The sequence below is a fragment of the Pseudophryne corroboree genome, chromosome 3 (genome assembly GCF_028390025.1).
Source record: "Pseudophryne corroboree isolate aPseCor3 chromosome 3, aPseCor3.hap2, whole genome shotgun sequence".
Taxonomy (NCBI): Eukaryota; Metazoa; Chordata; class Amphibia; order Anura; family Myobatrachidae; genus Pseudophryne; species Pseudophryne corroboree.
Genome location: NC_086446.1, coordinates 87,852,696 through 87,867,941, shown reverse-complemented (window position 1 = coordinate 87,867,941; position 15,246 = coordinate 87,852,696). Strand labels below are relative to the sequence as shown.

Below are 15,246 nucleotides of genomic sequence, written 5' to 3'. Positions count from 1 at the left end.
CGTTTGTTTCTTCACCGTCGACACTGGAATCAGTGTCCTTGTCTGGGTCTGTGTCGACCGACTGAGGTAAATGGGCATTTTACAGCCCCTGACGGTGTATGAGACGCCTGGACAGATACTAATTTGTTCGCCGGCCCTCTCATGTCGTCAACCGGCTTACAGCGTGTTGACATTATCACGTAATTCCATAAATAAGCCATCCATTCCAGTGTCGACTCCCTAGAGAGTGACATCACCATTACAGGCAATTTGCTCCGCCTCCTCACCAACATTTACCTCATACATGTCGACACACACGTACCGACATACAGCACACACATAGGGAATGCTCTGATAGAGGACAGGACCCACTAGCCCTTTGGGGAGACAGAGGGAGAGTTTGCCAGCACACACCAAAACGCTATAATTATCCAGGGACAACCTTTATATAAGTGTTCCTCCCTTATAGCATTTTAATATATGTACATATCGCCAAATCAGTGCCCCCCCTCTCTGTTTTAACCCTGTTTCTGTAGTGCAGTGCAGGGGAGAGCCTGGGAGCCTTCCCACCAGCATTTCTGTGAGGGAAAATGGCGCTGTGTGCTGAGGAGAATAGGCCCCGCCCCCTTTTCGGCGGGCTTCTTCTCCGGAGTTTTTGATATCTGGCAGGGGTTAAATACATCCATATAGCCTCAAGGGCTATATGTGATGTATTTTTCGCCATACAGGTATTATACATTGCTGCCCAGGGCGCCCCCCCCCAGCGCCCTGCACCCTCCGTGACTGCTGTGAGAAGTGTGCTGACAACAATGGCGCACAGCTGCAGTGCTGTGCGCTACCTGATGAAGACTGAAAGTCTTCTGCCGCCTGGTTCCGGACCTCTTCATCTTCAGCATCTGCAAGGGGGTCGGCGGCGCGGCTCCGGGACGAACCCCAGGGCGAGCCCTGTGTTCCGACTCCCTCTGGAGCTAATGGTGTCCAGTAGCCTAAGAATCCAATCCATCCTGCACGCAGGTGAGTTGAAAATCTCTCCCCTAAGTCCCTCGATGCAGTGAGCCTGTTGCCAGCAGGACTCACTGAAAATAAAGAACCTAAAAACTTTTTCTAAGTAACTCTTTAAGAGAGCCACCTAGATTGCACCCTACTCGGACGGGCACAAAAACCTAACTGAGGCTTGGAGGAGGGTCATAGGGGGAGGAGCCAGTACACACCATGTGATCCTAAAAGCTTGCTTTTGTGCCCTGTCTCCTGCGGAGCCGCTATTCCCCATGGTCCTGACGGAGTCCCCAGCATCCACTAGGACGTTAGAGAAATAAAGGATAATAATATTAATAATAATAATAATAATAATAATAATAGTTGATGGCTCCTGACTCCCCCACTAGGCATTACTTTGTACTGACAGAGGAGGGTGTAGAATAAAATATTACTGTAGTGACAGAACAAGGAGAATATGTGACTCATTTCTGTAATAAGTGATTATTACTCACCTGTGCTGATATCTGTAGGGATTTCCTCCTCCTTACACTGCTGATCACCCCTCACATACATCTCTTCTTCTCCCTCTATATCTTCTACCTTACTATAAGCCAGACAATTACCCTAAATAACCCACAAGCAAAATTAACACATGAAAAAAGGTATTTTTTTAATTCAGATAAGCACACACAGCTGCTACACAGACCACATAGTGATAAGTCGTTTTGATATTTTGCGAGACCCTAAATCCCACCTACCTGATCCTCCTGTGGGGTCCTGTGATTCTCCTCTGTACAATCCTGTGAATAAAGAGGATGGAGCAATATCTCTGGGGAATCTCTGTTACTGGATCCATCTATAAGAAACACACACCAGGTCTGGTCAGATCTCTGGGCTGGTAACACACAGTGACATGATGTGAGGAGGGAGAGCAGGAGTATAATAGGGGCTGATGGCTCCTGATGTATGAGATACACCAGAGAGTGTGAGGAGGAGACTGGTCAGATCTCTGGGCTGGTAACACACAGTGACATGATGTGAGGGGTAGAGCAGGAGTCTAATAGGGACAGCTTGCTCCTGATGTATGAGATACACCAGAGAGTGTGGGGAGGAGACTGGTCAGATCTCTGGGCTGGTAACACACAGTGACATGATGTGAGGGGGAGAGCAGGAGTGTAATAGGGGCTGATGGCTCCTGATGTATGAGATACACCAGAGAGTGTGGGGAGGAGACTGGTCAGATCTCTGGGCTGGTAACACACAGTGACATGATGTGAGGAGGGAGAGCAGGAGTATAATAGGGGCTGATGGCTCCTGATGTATGAGATACACCAGAGAGTGTGAGGAGGAGACTGGTCAGATCTCTGGGCTGGTAACACACAGTGACATGATGTGAGGGGTAGAGCAGGAGTCTAATAGGGACAGCTTGCTCCTGATGTATGAGATACACCAGAGAGTGTGGGGAGGAGACTGGTCAGATCTCTGGGCTGGTAACATACAGTGACATGATTTGAGGGGGAGAGCAGGAGTGTAATAGGGGCTGATGGCTCCTGATGTATGAGATACACCAGAGAGTGTGGGGAGGAGACTGGTCAGATCTCTGGGCTGGTAACACAGTGACATGATGTGAGGAGGAGTGCAGGAGTATAATAGGGGCTGATGGCTCCTGACTCCCCCACTGGGCAGATGCATTGTCCCCATTACTTTGTGCTGACAGTGGAGGGTGAAGAATAAGAGACTGTTATAGTGATTGAACAAGGAGAATATGTGACTTCTGTATTATCTGGTTAGTTCACAGTTTCTTATGCTTTTATGTCTTACTTTTGATGTAGATCCAATCTAATATTTTTATCTAACTTATTGTGTCTCATCAGACCCAAAATAGTTATTGTATTATTTTCTTGATCTCTAGATTTCATGCAAAACTGTATTATGCTCATGCTATCTATTGAGCACCTTGAGTCCTATATGGAGAAAGAGCGCTATAGAAATACAATTATAATTATTACTCACCTGTAATGATATCTGTAGATATTTCCTGCTTCTCAGACTGCTGGTCACTGCTCTCATACGTCTCTTCTTCTCCTGTATCTTCTACCTTAATATTAATCAGGTCATCACCCTAAATAAACCACAAAATGATAACACATTAATAGGGTCTGACAATAAACAATAGAAACTCTGAATATAAGACAAGCACAGCATCTCCATAGATCATACAGTGAAAATAAGAATTTACTTACCGATAATTCTATTTCTCGGAGTCCGTAGTGGATGCTGGGGTTCCTGAAAGGACCATGGGGTATAGCGGCTCCGCAGGAGACGGCACAAAAAGTAAAGCTTTAGGATCAGGTGGTGTGCACTGGCTCCTCCCCCTATGACCCTCCTCCAAGCCTCAGTTAGGTACTGTGCCCGGACGAGCGTACACAATAAGGAAGGATTTATGAATCCCGGGTAAGACTCATACCAGCCACACCAATCACACTGTACAACCTGTGATCTGAACCCAGTTAACAGTATGATAACAACGGAGCCTCTGAAAAGATGGCTCACAACAATAATAACCCGATTTTTGTAACTATGTACAAGTAATGCAGATAATCCGCACTTGGGATGGGCGCCCAGCATCCACTACGGACTCCGAGAAATAGAATTATCGGTAAGTAAATTCTTATTTTCTCTATCGTCCTAGTGGATGCTGGGGTTCCTGAAAGGACCATGGGGATAATACCAAAGCTCCCAAACGGGCGGGAGAGTGCGGATGACTCTGCAGCACCGAATGAGAGAACTCCAGGTCCTCCTTAGCCAGGGTATCAAATTTGTAGGATTTTACAAACGTGTTTGCCCCTGACTAAATAGCCGCTCGGCAAAGTTGTAAAGCCGAGACCCCTCGGGCAGCCGCCCAAGATGAGCCCACCTTCCTTTTGGAATGGGCATTTACATATTTTGGCTGTGGCAGGCCTGCCACAGAATGTGCAAGCTGAATTGTATTACACATCCAACTAGCAATAGTCTGCTTAGAAGCAAGAGCACCTAGTTTTTTGGGTGCATACAGGATAACAGCAAGTCAGTTTTCCTGACTCCAGCCGTCCTGGAAACATATTTTCAGGGCCCTGACAACATCTAGCAACTTGGAGTCCTCCAAGTCCCTAGTAGGTGCAAGGCACCACAATAAGCTGGTTCAGGTGAAACACTGACACCACCTTAGGGAGAGAACTGGGGACGAGTCCGCAGCTCTGCCCTGTCCGAATGGACAAACAGATATGGCTTTTTTGAGAAAAAACCACCAATTTGACACTCGCCTGGTCCAGGCCAGGGCCAAGAGCATGGTCACTTTTCATGTGAGATGCTTCAAATCCACAGATTTGACTGGTTTTAAACCAATGTGTTTTGAGGAATCCCAGAACTACGTTGAGATCCCACAGTGCCACTGGAGGCACAAAAGGGGGTTGTATATGCAATACTCCCTTGACAAACTTCTGGACTTCAGGAACTGAAGCCAATTCTTTCTGGAAGAAAAATCGACAGGGCCGAAATTTGAACCTTAATGGACCCCAATTTGAGGCCCATAGACACTCCTGTTTGCAAGAAATGCAGGAATCGACCGAGTTGAAATTTCTTCGTGGGGCCTTCCTGGCCTCACACCACGCAACATATTTTCGCCACATGTGGTGATAATGTTGTGCGGTCACCTCCTTTCTGGCTTTGACCAGGGTAGGAATGACCTCTTCCTGAATGCCTTTTCCCTTAGGATCCGGCGTTCCACCGCCATGCCGTCAAACGCAGCTGCGGTAAGTCTTGGAACAGACATGGTACTTGCTGAAACAAGTCCCTTCTTAGCGGCAGAGACCATAAGTCCTCTGTGAGCATCTCTTAAAGTTCCGGGTACCAAGTCCTTCTTGGCCAATCCGGAGCCATGAGTATAGTTCTTACTCCTCTACGTCTTATAATTCTCAGTACCTTAGGTATGAAAAGCAGAGGATGGAACACATACACCGACTGGTACACCCACGGTGTTACCAGAACGTCCACAGCTATTGCCTGAGGGTCTCTTAACCTGGAGCAATACCTGTCCCGTTTTTTGTTCAGACGGGACGCCATCATGTCCACCTTTGGTAATTCCCAACGGTTTACAATTATGTGGAAAACTTCCCCATGAAGTTCCCACTCTGCCGGGTGGAGGTCGTGCCTACTGAGGAAGTCTGCTTCCCAGTTTCCATTCCCGGAATGAAACATTGCTGACAGTGCTATCACATGATTTTCCGCCCAGCGAAAAGTCCTTGCAGTTTTTGCCACTGCCCTCCTGCTTCTTGTGCCGCCCTGTCTATTTACGTGGGCGACTGCCGTGATGTTTTATCCCACTGGATCAATACCGGCTGACCTTGAAGCAGAGGTCTTGCTAAGCTTAGAGCATTATAAATTTACCCTTAGCTATATTTATGTGGAGAAAACTCTCCAGACTTGATCACACTCCCTGGAAATTTTTTCCTTGTGTGACTGCTCCCCAGCCTCTCGGGCTGGCCTCCGTGGTCACCAACATCCAAACTGAATGCCGAATCTGCGGCCCTCTAGAAGATGAGCACTCTGTAACCACCACAGGAGAGACACCCTTGTCCTTGGATATAGGGTTATCCGCTGATGCATCTGAAGATGCGATCCGGACCATTTGTCCAGCAGATCCCACTGAAAAGTTCTTGCATGAAATCTGCCGACTGGAATTGCTTCGAAGGAAGTCACCATTTTTTTTTTTTTTTTTTTTTTTACCATGGCCCTTGTGCAATGATGCACTGATTTTAGGAGGTTCCTGACTAGCTCGGATAACTCCCTGGCTTTCTCTTCCGGGAGAAACACCTTTTTCTGGACTGTGTCCAGAATCATCCCTAAGCACAGGAGACTTGTTGTCGGGATCAGCTGCGATTTTGGAATATTTAGAATCCACCCCTGCTGTTGTAACAGTATCCGAGATAGTGCTACTCCGACCTCCAACTGTTTCCTGGACTTTGCCCTTATCAGGAGATCGTCCAAGTAAGGGATAATTAAGACGCCTTTTCTTCGAAGAAGAACCATCATTTCGGCCATTACCTTGGTAAAGACCCGGGGTGCCGTAGACAATCCAAACGGCAGCGTCAGAAACTGATAGTGACAGTTCTGTACCACGAACCTGAGGTACCCTTAGTGATAAGGGCAAATTTGGGACATGGAGGTAAGCATCCCTGATGTCTCGGGACACCCGATAGTCCCCTTCTTCCCGGTTCGTTATCACTGCTCTGAGTGACTCCATCTTGATTTGAACCTTTGCAAGTGTTCAAAATTTTTTTTTTAGATTTAGAATAGGTCTCACCTAGCCTTCTGGCTTCAGTACCACAATATAGTGTGGAATAATACCCCTTTTCTTGTTGTAGGAGGGGTAATTTAATTATCACCTGCTGGGAATACAGCTCGTGAATTTTTTCCCATACTGCCTCCTTGTCGGAGGGAGACCTTGGTAAAGCAGACTTCAGGAGCCTGCGCAGGGGAAACGTCTCGACATTCCAAACTGTACCCCTGGGATACTACTTGTAGGATCCAGGGGTCCTGTACGGTCTCAGCGTCATGCTGAGAGCTTGTCAGAAGCGGTGGAACGCTTCTGTTCCTGGGAATGGGCTGCCTGCTGCAGTCTTCTTCCCTTTCCTCTATCCCTGGGCAGATATGACTCTTATAGGGACGAAAGGACTGAAGCTGAAAAGACGGTGTCTTTTTCTGCAGAGATGTGACTTAGGGTAAAAACGGTGGATTTTCCAGCAGTTGCCCTGGCCACCAGGTCCGATGGACCGACCCCAAATAACTCCTCTTCCTTTATACGGCAATACACCTTTGTGCCGTTTGGAATCTGCATCACCTGACCACTGTCGTGTCCATAAACATCTTCTGGCAGATATGGACATCGCACTTACTCTTGATGCCAGAGTGCAAATATCCCTCTGTGCATCTCGCATATATAGAAATAGATCCTTTAAATGCTCTATAGTCAATAAAATACTGTCCCTGTCAAGGGTATCAATATTTTTAGTCAGGGAATCCGACCAAGCCACCCCAGCTCTGCACATCCAGGCTGAGGCGATCGCTGGTCGCAGTATAACACCAGTATGTGTGTATATACTTTTTATGATATTTTTCCAGCCTCCTGTCAGCTGGCTCCTTGAGGACGGCCCTATCTATAGACGGTACCGCCACTTGTTCTGATAAGCGTGTGAGCGCCTTATCCACCCTAAGGGTTGTTTCCCAACGCGCCCTAACTTCTGGCGGGAAAGGGTATACCGCCCATATTTTCTATCGGGGGGAACCCACGCATCATCACACACTTCATTTAATTTATCTGATTCAGGAAAAACTACGGTAGTTTTTTCACATCCCACATAATACCCTCTTTTGTGGTACTTGTAGTATCAGAAATATGTAACACCTCCTTCATTGCCCTTAACGTGTGGCCCTAATAAGGAATACGTTTGTTTATTCACCGTCGACACTGGATTCAGTGTCCGTGTCTGTGTCGACCGACTAAAGTAAACGGGCGTTTTAAAACCCCTGACGGTGTTTCTGAGACGTCTGGACCGGTACTAATTGTTTGTCGGCCGTCTCATGTCGTCAACCGACCTTGCAGCGTGTTGACATTATCACGTAATTCCCTAAATAAGCCATCCATTCCGGTGTCGACTCCCTAGAGAGTGACATCACCATTACAGGCAATTGCTCCGCCTCCTCACCAACATCGTCCTCATACATGTCGACACACACGTACCGACACACAGCACACACACAGGGAATGCTCTGATAGAGGACAGGACCCACTAGCCCTTTGGAGAGACAGAGGGAGAGTTTGCCAGCACACACCAAAAACGCTATAATTATATAGGGACAACCTTATATAAGTGTTTTCCCTTATAGCATCTTTTTTATATATTTCTAACGCCAAATTAGTGCCCCCCCTCTCTGTTTTAACCCTGTTTCTGTAGTGCAGTGCAGGGGAGAGCCTGGGAGCCTTCCCTCCAGCCTTTCTGTGAGGGAAAATGGCGCTGTGTGCTGAGGAGATAGGCCCCGCCCCTTTTTCGGCGGCCTCGTCTCCCGCTCTTAACGGATTCTGGCAGGGGTTAAATATCTCCATATAGCCCCCGGAGGCTATATGTGAGGTATTTTTAGCCAAAAAAGGTTTTCATTTGCCTCCCAGAGCGCCCCCCTCCCAGCGCCCTGCACCCTCAGTGACTGCCGTGTGAAGTGTGCTGAGAGGAAAATGGCGCACAGCTGCAGTGCTGTGCGCTACCTTAAGAAGACCGAGGAGTCTTCTGCCGCCGATTCTGGACCTCTTCTCGTTTCAGCATCTGCAAGGGGGCCGGCGGCGAGGCTCCGGTGACCATCCAGGCTGTACCTGTGATCGTCCCTCTGGAGCTAATGTCCAGTAGCCAAGAAGCCAATCCATCCTGCACGCAGGTGAGTTCACTTCTTCTCCCCTAAGTCCCTCGTTGCAGTGATCCTGTTGCCAGCAGGACTCACTGTAAAATAAAAAACCTAAGCTAAACTTTTCTAAGCAGCTCTTTAGGAGAGCCACCTAGATTGCACCCTTCTCGGCCGGGCACAAAAATCTAACTGAGGCTTGGAGGAGGGTCATAGGGGGAGGAGCCAGTGCACACCACCTGATCCTAAAGCTTTACTTTTTGTGCCCTGTCTCCTGCGGAGCCGCTATTCCCCATGGTCCTTTCAGGAACCCCAGCATCCACTAGGACGATAGAGAAAAACCATTTTGGAATTTGGTGAGCGCTAAATCCCACCTACCTGATCCTCCTGTGGGGTCCTGTGAGTCTCCTCTGTACAATCCTGGGAATAAAGAGGATGGGGACATCTCTCTGGGGTATCTCGGTTACTGGGTCCTTCTGTAGGAGATACAGAGACTGAGTACATTGGGGTAAATTTACTAAGATGGGAGTTCTAGTTAAGATTGGATGTTGCCCATAGCAACCAATCAGATTCTACTTCTCATTTATCTGGTACCTTCTAGAAGATAATACCTGGAACCTGATTGGTTGCTATGGGCAACATCCCATCTTAAATAGAACTCCCATCTTAGTAAATTTACCCCATTGTATTTATGTCATTATCAGATGATGTGTGTGAACTGTATATAGGGGTCCCCATTCCTGCTGTAACATGTACAATACATAAAAGTCTCCTCTTACCCAGTGATGAGAGGGGCTGGTGATTCTCCATCATTATGACCTTGTACAGACCCTTGTGTTCCTCTGCATACTCCCACTCCTGCATGGAGAGATAGACAGTGACATCCTGACACCTTATAGGAACCTGACACACACAATGACACAGTCATCACCCAGACACCTCCCCTGGTGTTACTGTATAATGCCCGATTCCCAGCAGTCACCTTTCCAGTCAGCAGCTGAATGATCTTGTTGGTGAGTTCCAGGATCTTCTGCTCATTTCCGCTCTTATGTATCAGTGAGTGAGGTGGAGGCTCCGTGATGGGTCTCTGGGTCCTGCGCAATCCTCCTGACACACCGGGATGGCTGCTGGGTGTCACACAATCATCGGATGTCTTCTTCATTATTATGTAATCCTGTGTATGGAAAATACACTATCAATGAATACACTCCCAGTCCCTTTACCTCATCCGTGGCATAGTGTGGGCACTGTGAGGCAAAACATTAATATTGGAGGCAATGTGTGGCATAATATTAAAACTCGGGACATCGTGTGACATATTTTGTGGGCAGTGTGTGACAAATGAGTGCACTGTGTAGTATAATGGTTATATTGGGCACTGTGGCATTATGTGCCATTACTATAGATATAAATTATGACACAGTGACGCTCCCAGATCCCTTCACCTCCCCAGTCATGTCCCTGTATTATTACTATAGATATAAGTCATGTCACAGTGACACTCCCAGATCCCCTCACCTCCCCTGTCATGTCTTTGTATTATTACTATAGATATATGTCATGTCAGTGACACTCTCACCTCCCCAGTCATGTCTTTGTATTATTACTATAGATATAAGTGATGTCACAGTGACACTCCCAGATCCCCTCACCTCCCCTGTCATGTCTTTGTATTATTACTATAGATATATGTCATGTCAGTGACACTCCCAGATCCCCTCACCTCCCCAGTCATGTCTTTGTATTATTACTATAGATATAAGTGATGTCACAGTGACACTCCCAGATCCCCTCACCTCCCCAGTTAGCAGATAAATAATCTCCAGGGTGAGATTTAGTATCCTCTCAGTCATGTGACTTGGGTCCTTGTCCATCCTCAGGGAATCAGCAACATGTCTCATCCTCACGTGATGTCTAGTAATAACACTGTTTTCTCACAAAAGGATTTTCTAGGAATAAATATAATAATTACAATAAACACCACAGAGTACGCATGTAGTCAGAGATGAAGCACTGAGTGACCAGTAAGTCTACTCTATTCCCCAAATCCATACAGCCCTCGTCACAGGAGCGGCCCAGGTGCATAGGACTCCTCAGTAACTGTCCCACAATGCTGTATTGCTAACAGGTTACACAAGTCATGGCCGGAGTCTAGGTCCTCTGACACATTCACTTCATCTGCTCCAACTAAGATCTGTTATAAACGACTGAACTGGGGAGTGTGGGGATATATTGGTCACGGTTTTAATATAATCTAGAAATTAAGAAATATTTTTCATCTCCTTAATTACATAAAATAATAATTAAGACACCACAGCCCACTCCTCATGTATAATAAAAATAAATAGGACACCACAGGCTGATCCACCTGTATTATAACAATAACAGAACACCACAGGCTGCTCCCCCTGTAAAAAAAAGAAACATCACCACAGTCCTCTCTCGCGGCATAATAATAATCATAATAATAAATAACAATAATAATAATAATAATAATAATAATAATAATAATAAATAAGACACAGGTTGCTGTACCTATAATAACAACAACAACTTGATACCACAGAGTACTTCACTTGTATAATAATAACAACAGGACACCAGAGGCTGCTCCACCTGCATAATAACAATAGGACACCACAGGCCACTCCCCCTGTACAACAACAACAACAACAACAACAGGACACCAGAGGCTACTTCCCTTGTATAATAGTAATAACAGGACACCACAGGCAGCTCCCTCCTACTTAATATTCGAAATAGGACACCACAGGCTGCTCCTCCTGCATAATATTTAGAACAGGACACCAGAGGCTGCTCCCCCTGCATAATAGGTATAACAGGACACCAGAGGCTGCTCCCCCTGCCAAATAGGTATAACAGGACACCAGAGGCTGCTCCCCCTGCATAATGTAACAGGACACCGGAGGCTGCTCCCCTTGCATAATATTTAGAACAGGACACCAGAGGCTGCTCCCCTTGCATAATAGGACACCAGAGGCTGCTCCCCCTGCATAATAGTGTAATATTCCCTCCTACCTGCCACCACATACAACAAGGTCTTCTCTCAATCCCCCCCAACCGTGGCTGCTGCAGAGGGTCTCAGGTGAGATTAGCAGTGCTGCTCCAGCGGAGAGACCGCCATGCTGCCGCCTACGAATTTGGGAACTGGTCTTCGGGAAAATGGTCGCCAGTCCATTGCTAGTTGTATTTTCAGCATGACCTCTATCAGCTACCTGTGAACTCACATCTATACTCAGCACCACCAGTTACTGCTGCTCTAACCCGGAGGACGTTACAAATAATATTACATATACTGCTTCCGGCCTGCACTCCGCGGAAAAGGTCCCTTAGTCCACTTGGATCTAGCTTCAACCATAGAATCAATCACTCCACCAGTGCGTTTGAGAAGTCTTCCGGGTTGTGCGTTTCACGTTACTTCCGGCTCATGCGTTCCAAATGCCGGAAGTGCTGTCTTCGAATGCTGATTCTTCTGGGTGTCCTGTGTGGTGAGCCTGGGGCGCATACTCCGCTTAATACAATATGGGGGTGTCCTAATAGAATTTTTTTTTTTATTATTATTATTATTATTATGATGATTATTATTAATAATATTAGACAAGGGGTGCAGCCTTTGGTATCCTGTAGTTATTATTATACGGGGGTGTAGTCTGTTGTGTACAGATATAATTATTATAACATAGGGGGAGCAGTTTTGCTGGTGTCCTATTATTATTATTGTACAGCAGGTGCAGCCTGTAGTGTTCTATAATTATTGTTATACGGGGGGGGGGGGGGGTGCAGCCTGTGATGTGTTGTTGTTGTTATTATTATTATTATCATATAAGGGGAGCAGCCTGTAGTGTCCTATTATTATACACAGATGCAGCCTGTGATGTCCTGTTGTTGTTGTTGTTATTATTATTATCATACAGGGGGAGCAGCCTGTAGTGTCCTATTATTATTATACACAGATGCAGCCTGCGACGTCCTGTTGTTGTTATTATTAGTGTAATAGGGGGGTGGGTGCAGCCTATAGCGTCCTAGTATTAGGGGGGTATCCAATCAGTCGTGGTAATTTACCACAGCTAATTGGTTCGCCGGAGGCTATCCTATTATCCCAGATGCGGATCGCCCCCCCCCCCCCCCCCCCACACTCCAGGGATTATGCGCATAATGCGAGACAAATTCCCCCTAGACCCGCTATAAGTGCCACAAACTACATATGTCCGCAACTTTTTGGATACCCCCCTTATTATTATGCAGGAGGTGCAGCCAGTAGTGTCCTGTTGTTGTTGTTATTATTAAATTATTATTATAATACAGGGGGAGTACCCTTGGGATCCTATTATTATTATATAGGGGAAGCAGCCTTTGGTGTCCTGTTATTAATATAATACAGGGGGAGCACCCAGCCAGAATCCCAACCACCTCTGAGTATTCCCACTCGGTTGGTGGGTCCACGCCACCACCCGAGTGTGAATATAACCTGTGGCGAGCGAAACATGTATAGCCCATGAGGGGATTCGCTGCCGGGATTCCGGCAGACGGGATGCCGCTGTCGGTATACTGACAGCCGGCATCCTGTCTGCCGGTAATACATATGTCTTCCGTACAATGATATATGATGAGGAATAACAACACCTGGCACACACTGATATGTGGTATTATTGTATAGGGGGAGGCACTCTATATACCGGCTGTCGGGATCCTGGCGCTCAGCATACCAGCGCTGGGATCCCGACCGCCAGGATACTGACAGCTATTCTCCCTCTTGGGGTGTCCACAACACCCCTGGAGTGAGAATAAATAGATAGGGTGTCCCGCCACTTTGCCTGCTGCGTGGTGAGCGCGGCAAGCCCGCAAGGGGCTCTTTTGCGCTCGCCCCACTGCCGGCATTCCGGTGGTTGGGATCCCGGCACCGGTATGCTGGGCGCCGGGATCCCAACAGCCGGCCAATTGTAGTACACCCTTATATAGGGGAGAGGGGACTTTAGAGTAATATATGAAGGGGGATATCACAGCTCCCGGCATACACTGATATGTGGTATTATTATATAGGGGAGAGGGGACTTTAGAGTAATATATGAAGGGGGATATCACAGCTCCCGGCACACACTATGTGGTATTATATTGATAATGTCAGTTATTACCTTTAAACATAAGCTATATACTATTTACGGACTAAGTACGCTATTGGCGCACAGAGTACCGTAAGGGTACGCACTTAGCGTAGCAGACGCTAGGCCGTGGGCGCGACGCACGAGCGACACGTGCGCTCACAGACTCACGCTTAGTATCGAACACGCTAAAGGCGTCCCGAGTACCGTAATGCTACGCTATCGGCGTAGCGGACGCTGCGCCGTGCGAGTGAGACACGAGCGTCGCAGACGCTCACAGAATGACACACAGTAAACCTTGTTAACAACACACAGTAAGGGTATGCTTATACTCAAAACCTTAGCAATGTAATACTACAATGATGTAACGCTTATTAACCTTGATAATATGAAAGCTGTTTGAGCGATTGAGACGCTCAGAAAACCCTTTACAGTAACTAGTGAAAACACAAGACCTGGTTTGGATTTAAAAACCACTCCGGCTCTAACACCTTCGTGGATGATTCTTTAGAGTAAAAAGGGAAAAACAGTACAGCTTATACACTACAAAACTAACATCAAAATCTAAACAGAATAACAAGGAATAATATGAACAATAGCATACAATTACAAACACAAGCAAACAGAATGAGAATAAATGGCAAACACTAAGGATAACAAAATGGCTACAGAGAACAATACATACGTGGGAATGATTCGCTAGCGCGTCCTGGATCCAGCCCTCAGCATTCAATGAGAAAGCCTTTCAGAGAGAGTGAGTGACTGGCCCAGGCAATGGTGGTCCTTATATACACAGCATACAGTAACAATACAATGGTCCCTATAATCTCATTGTTCATTGGACACAGGAATGTGTCTCTGCATTATAAAAAAAGGTCATAGGTGGGTTTGAACAGGTAGGCTGTGTCTTTCTCCAACTGCTCAGGTGGGAGGTATCCTCAGGATTCCCGCCGCATGGATAATGAACAGCAAATACAGTAAATGTCCATAAACTACTTTTGTACATAACTATACGCAGGAGCGAGCAATCTTTTCCTAACCAACACCGAAATGTTACCATTAAAATACTCTACAGCTGGATACTAGACACCACTGTTCAACCTTTATCTGACCCTTCCTATCATGCAAAGAGGGATCTCTCTGTCCAAGAACCGTTTAAACTAAACATACGTGCTGACATTGTTAAGGGGAATATTATCTATAAAACACACTATATGGGTTAAATATGTTGCGATCGAGTCGCTCGCTAGACGCTTACAAACTCCGCCGTAAATACACATCTCCATGCGCAGGAGACGTTGGAGCGTCCCCTACGCAACCTGAGGGGATGCGTACGCACGGGGGAGTGGGTGCACGAGCAGCGGCCATGTGCATTGGGGTTAGTACAAGGCATGTGAATCATGATATTTTTCGACTTTGACAGTCCACCCTTTGGCAGTCAACAATAACTGCCACTATCTAAACCAGGCTTGTCCAACCCGCGGCCCGCGGGCCGCATGCGGTCCAAGTCGGCTAGTAATGCGGCCCAGGAGCAGCGCTGCAGCAGAGGTTTTTTTTTTTCGAGTACGGACACCACATGTGAGGCTGAGCCGGCCCCAGCAGGCTGTCAGCACATCCTGATTGGATTGCTGCTGCTGGGACCAGCACCAGCTCACGCCCTCTCCGCTGTCAGTCACAGTGTAGCCCTCCTCCGCTGCATAGCGGCACACGTGACTGAGCAGCGCGAGAGTAGAGGAGCCCA

At 47.0% G+C, this 15,246-nt stretch overlaps 1 protein-coding gene across 1 annotated transcript in view; it reads right to left on the bottom strand.

The window, feature by feature from the left end:
* LOC135057197 (oocyte zinc finger protein XlCOF7.1-like) overlaps positions 1 to 15,246 on the bottom strand; it is a 214,561-nt gene that overhangs the window by 68,455 nt on the left and 130,860 nt on the right. Inside the window, exons 6-12 of the mRNA XM_063963093.1 lie at positions 10,182 to 10,311; positions 9,368 to 9,559; positions 9,165 to 9,243; positions 8,764 to 8,861; positions 2,971 to 3,079; positions 1,716 to 1,813; positions 1,470 to 1,581 (exon numbers count right to left, since the gene is read on the bottom strand). Of these exons, the coding sequence (XP_063819163.1) occupies positions 1,470 to 1,581; positions 1,716 to 1,813; positions 2,971 to 3,079; positions 8,764 to 8,861; positions 9,165 to 9,243; positions 9,368 to 9,559; positions 10,182 to 10,311 (818 nt within the window). The remainder of the gene's footprint in view (positions 1 to 1,469; positions 1,582 to 1,715; positions 1,814 to 2,970; positions 3,080 to 8,763; positions 8,862 to 9,164; positions 9,244 to 9,367; positions 9,560 to 10,181; positions 10,312 to 15,246) is intronic.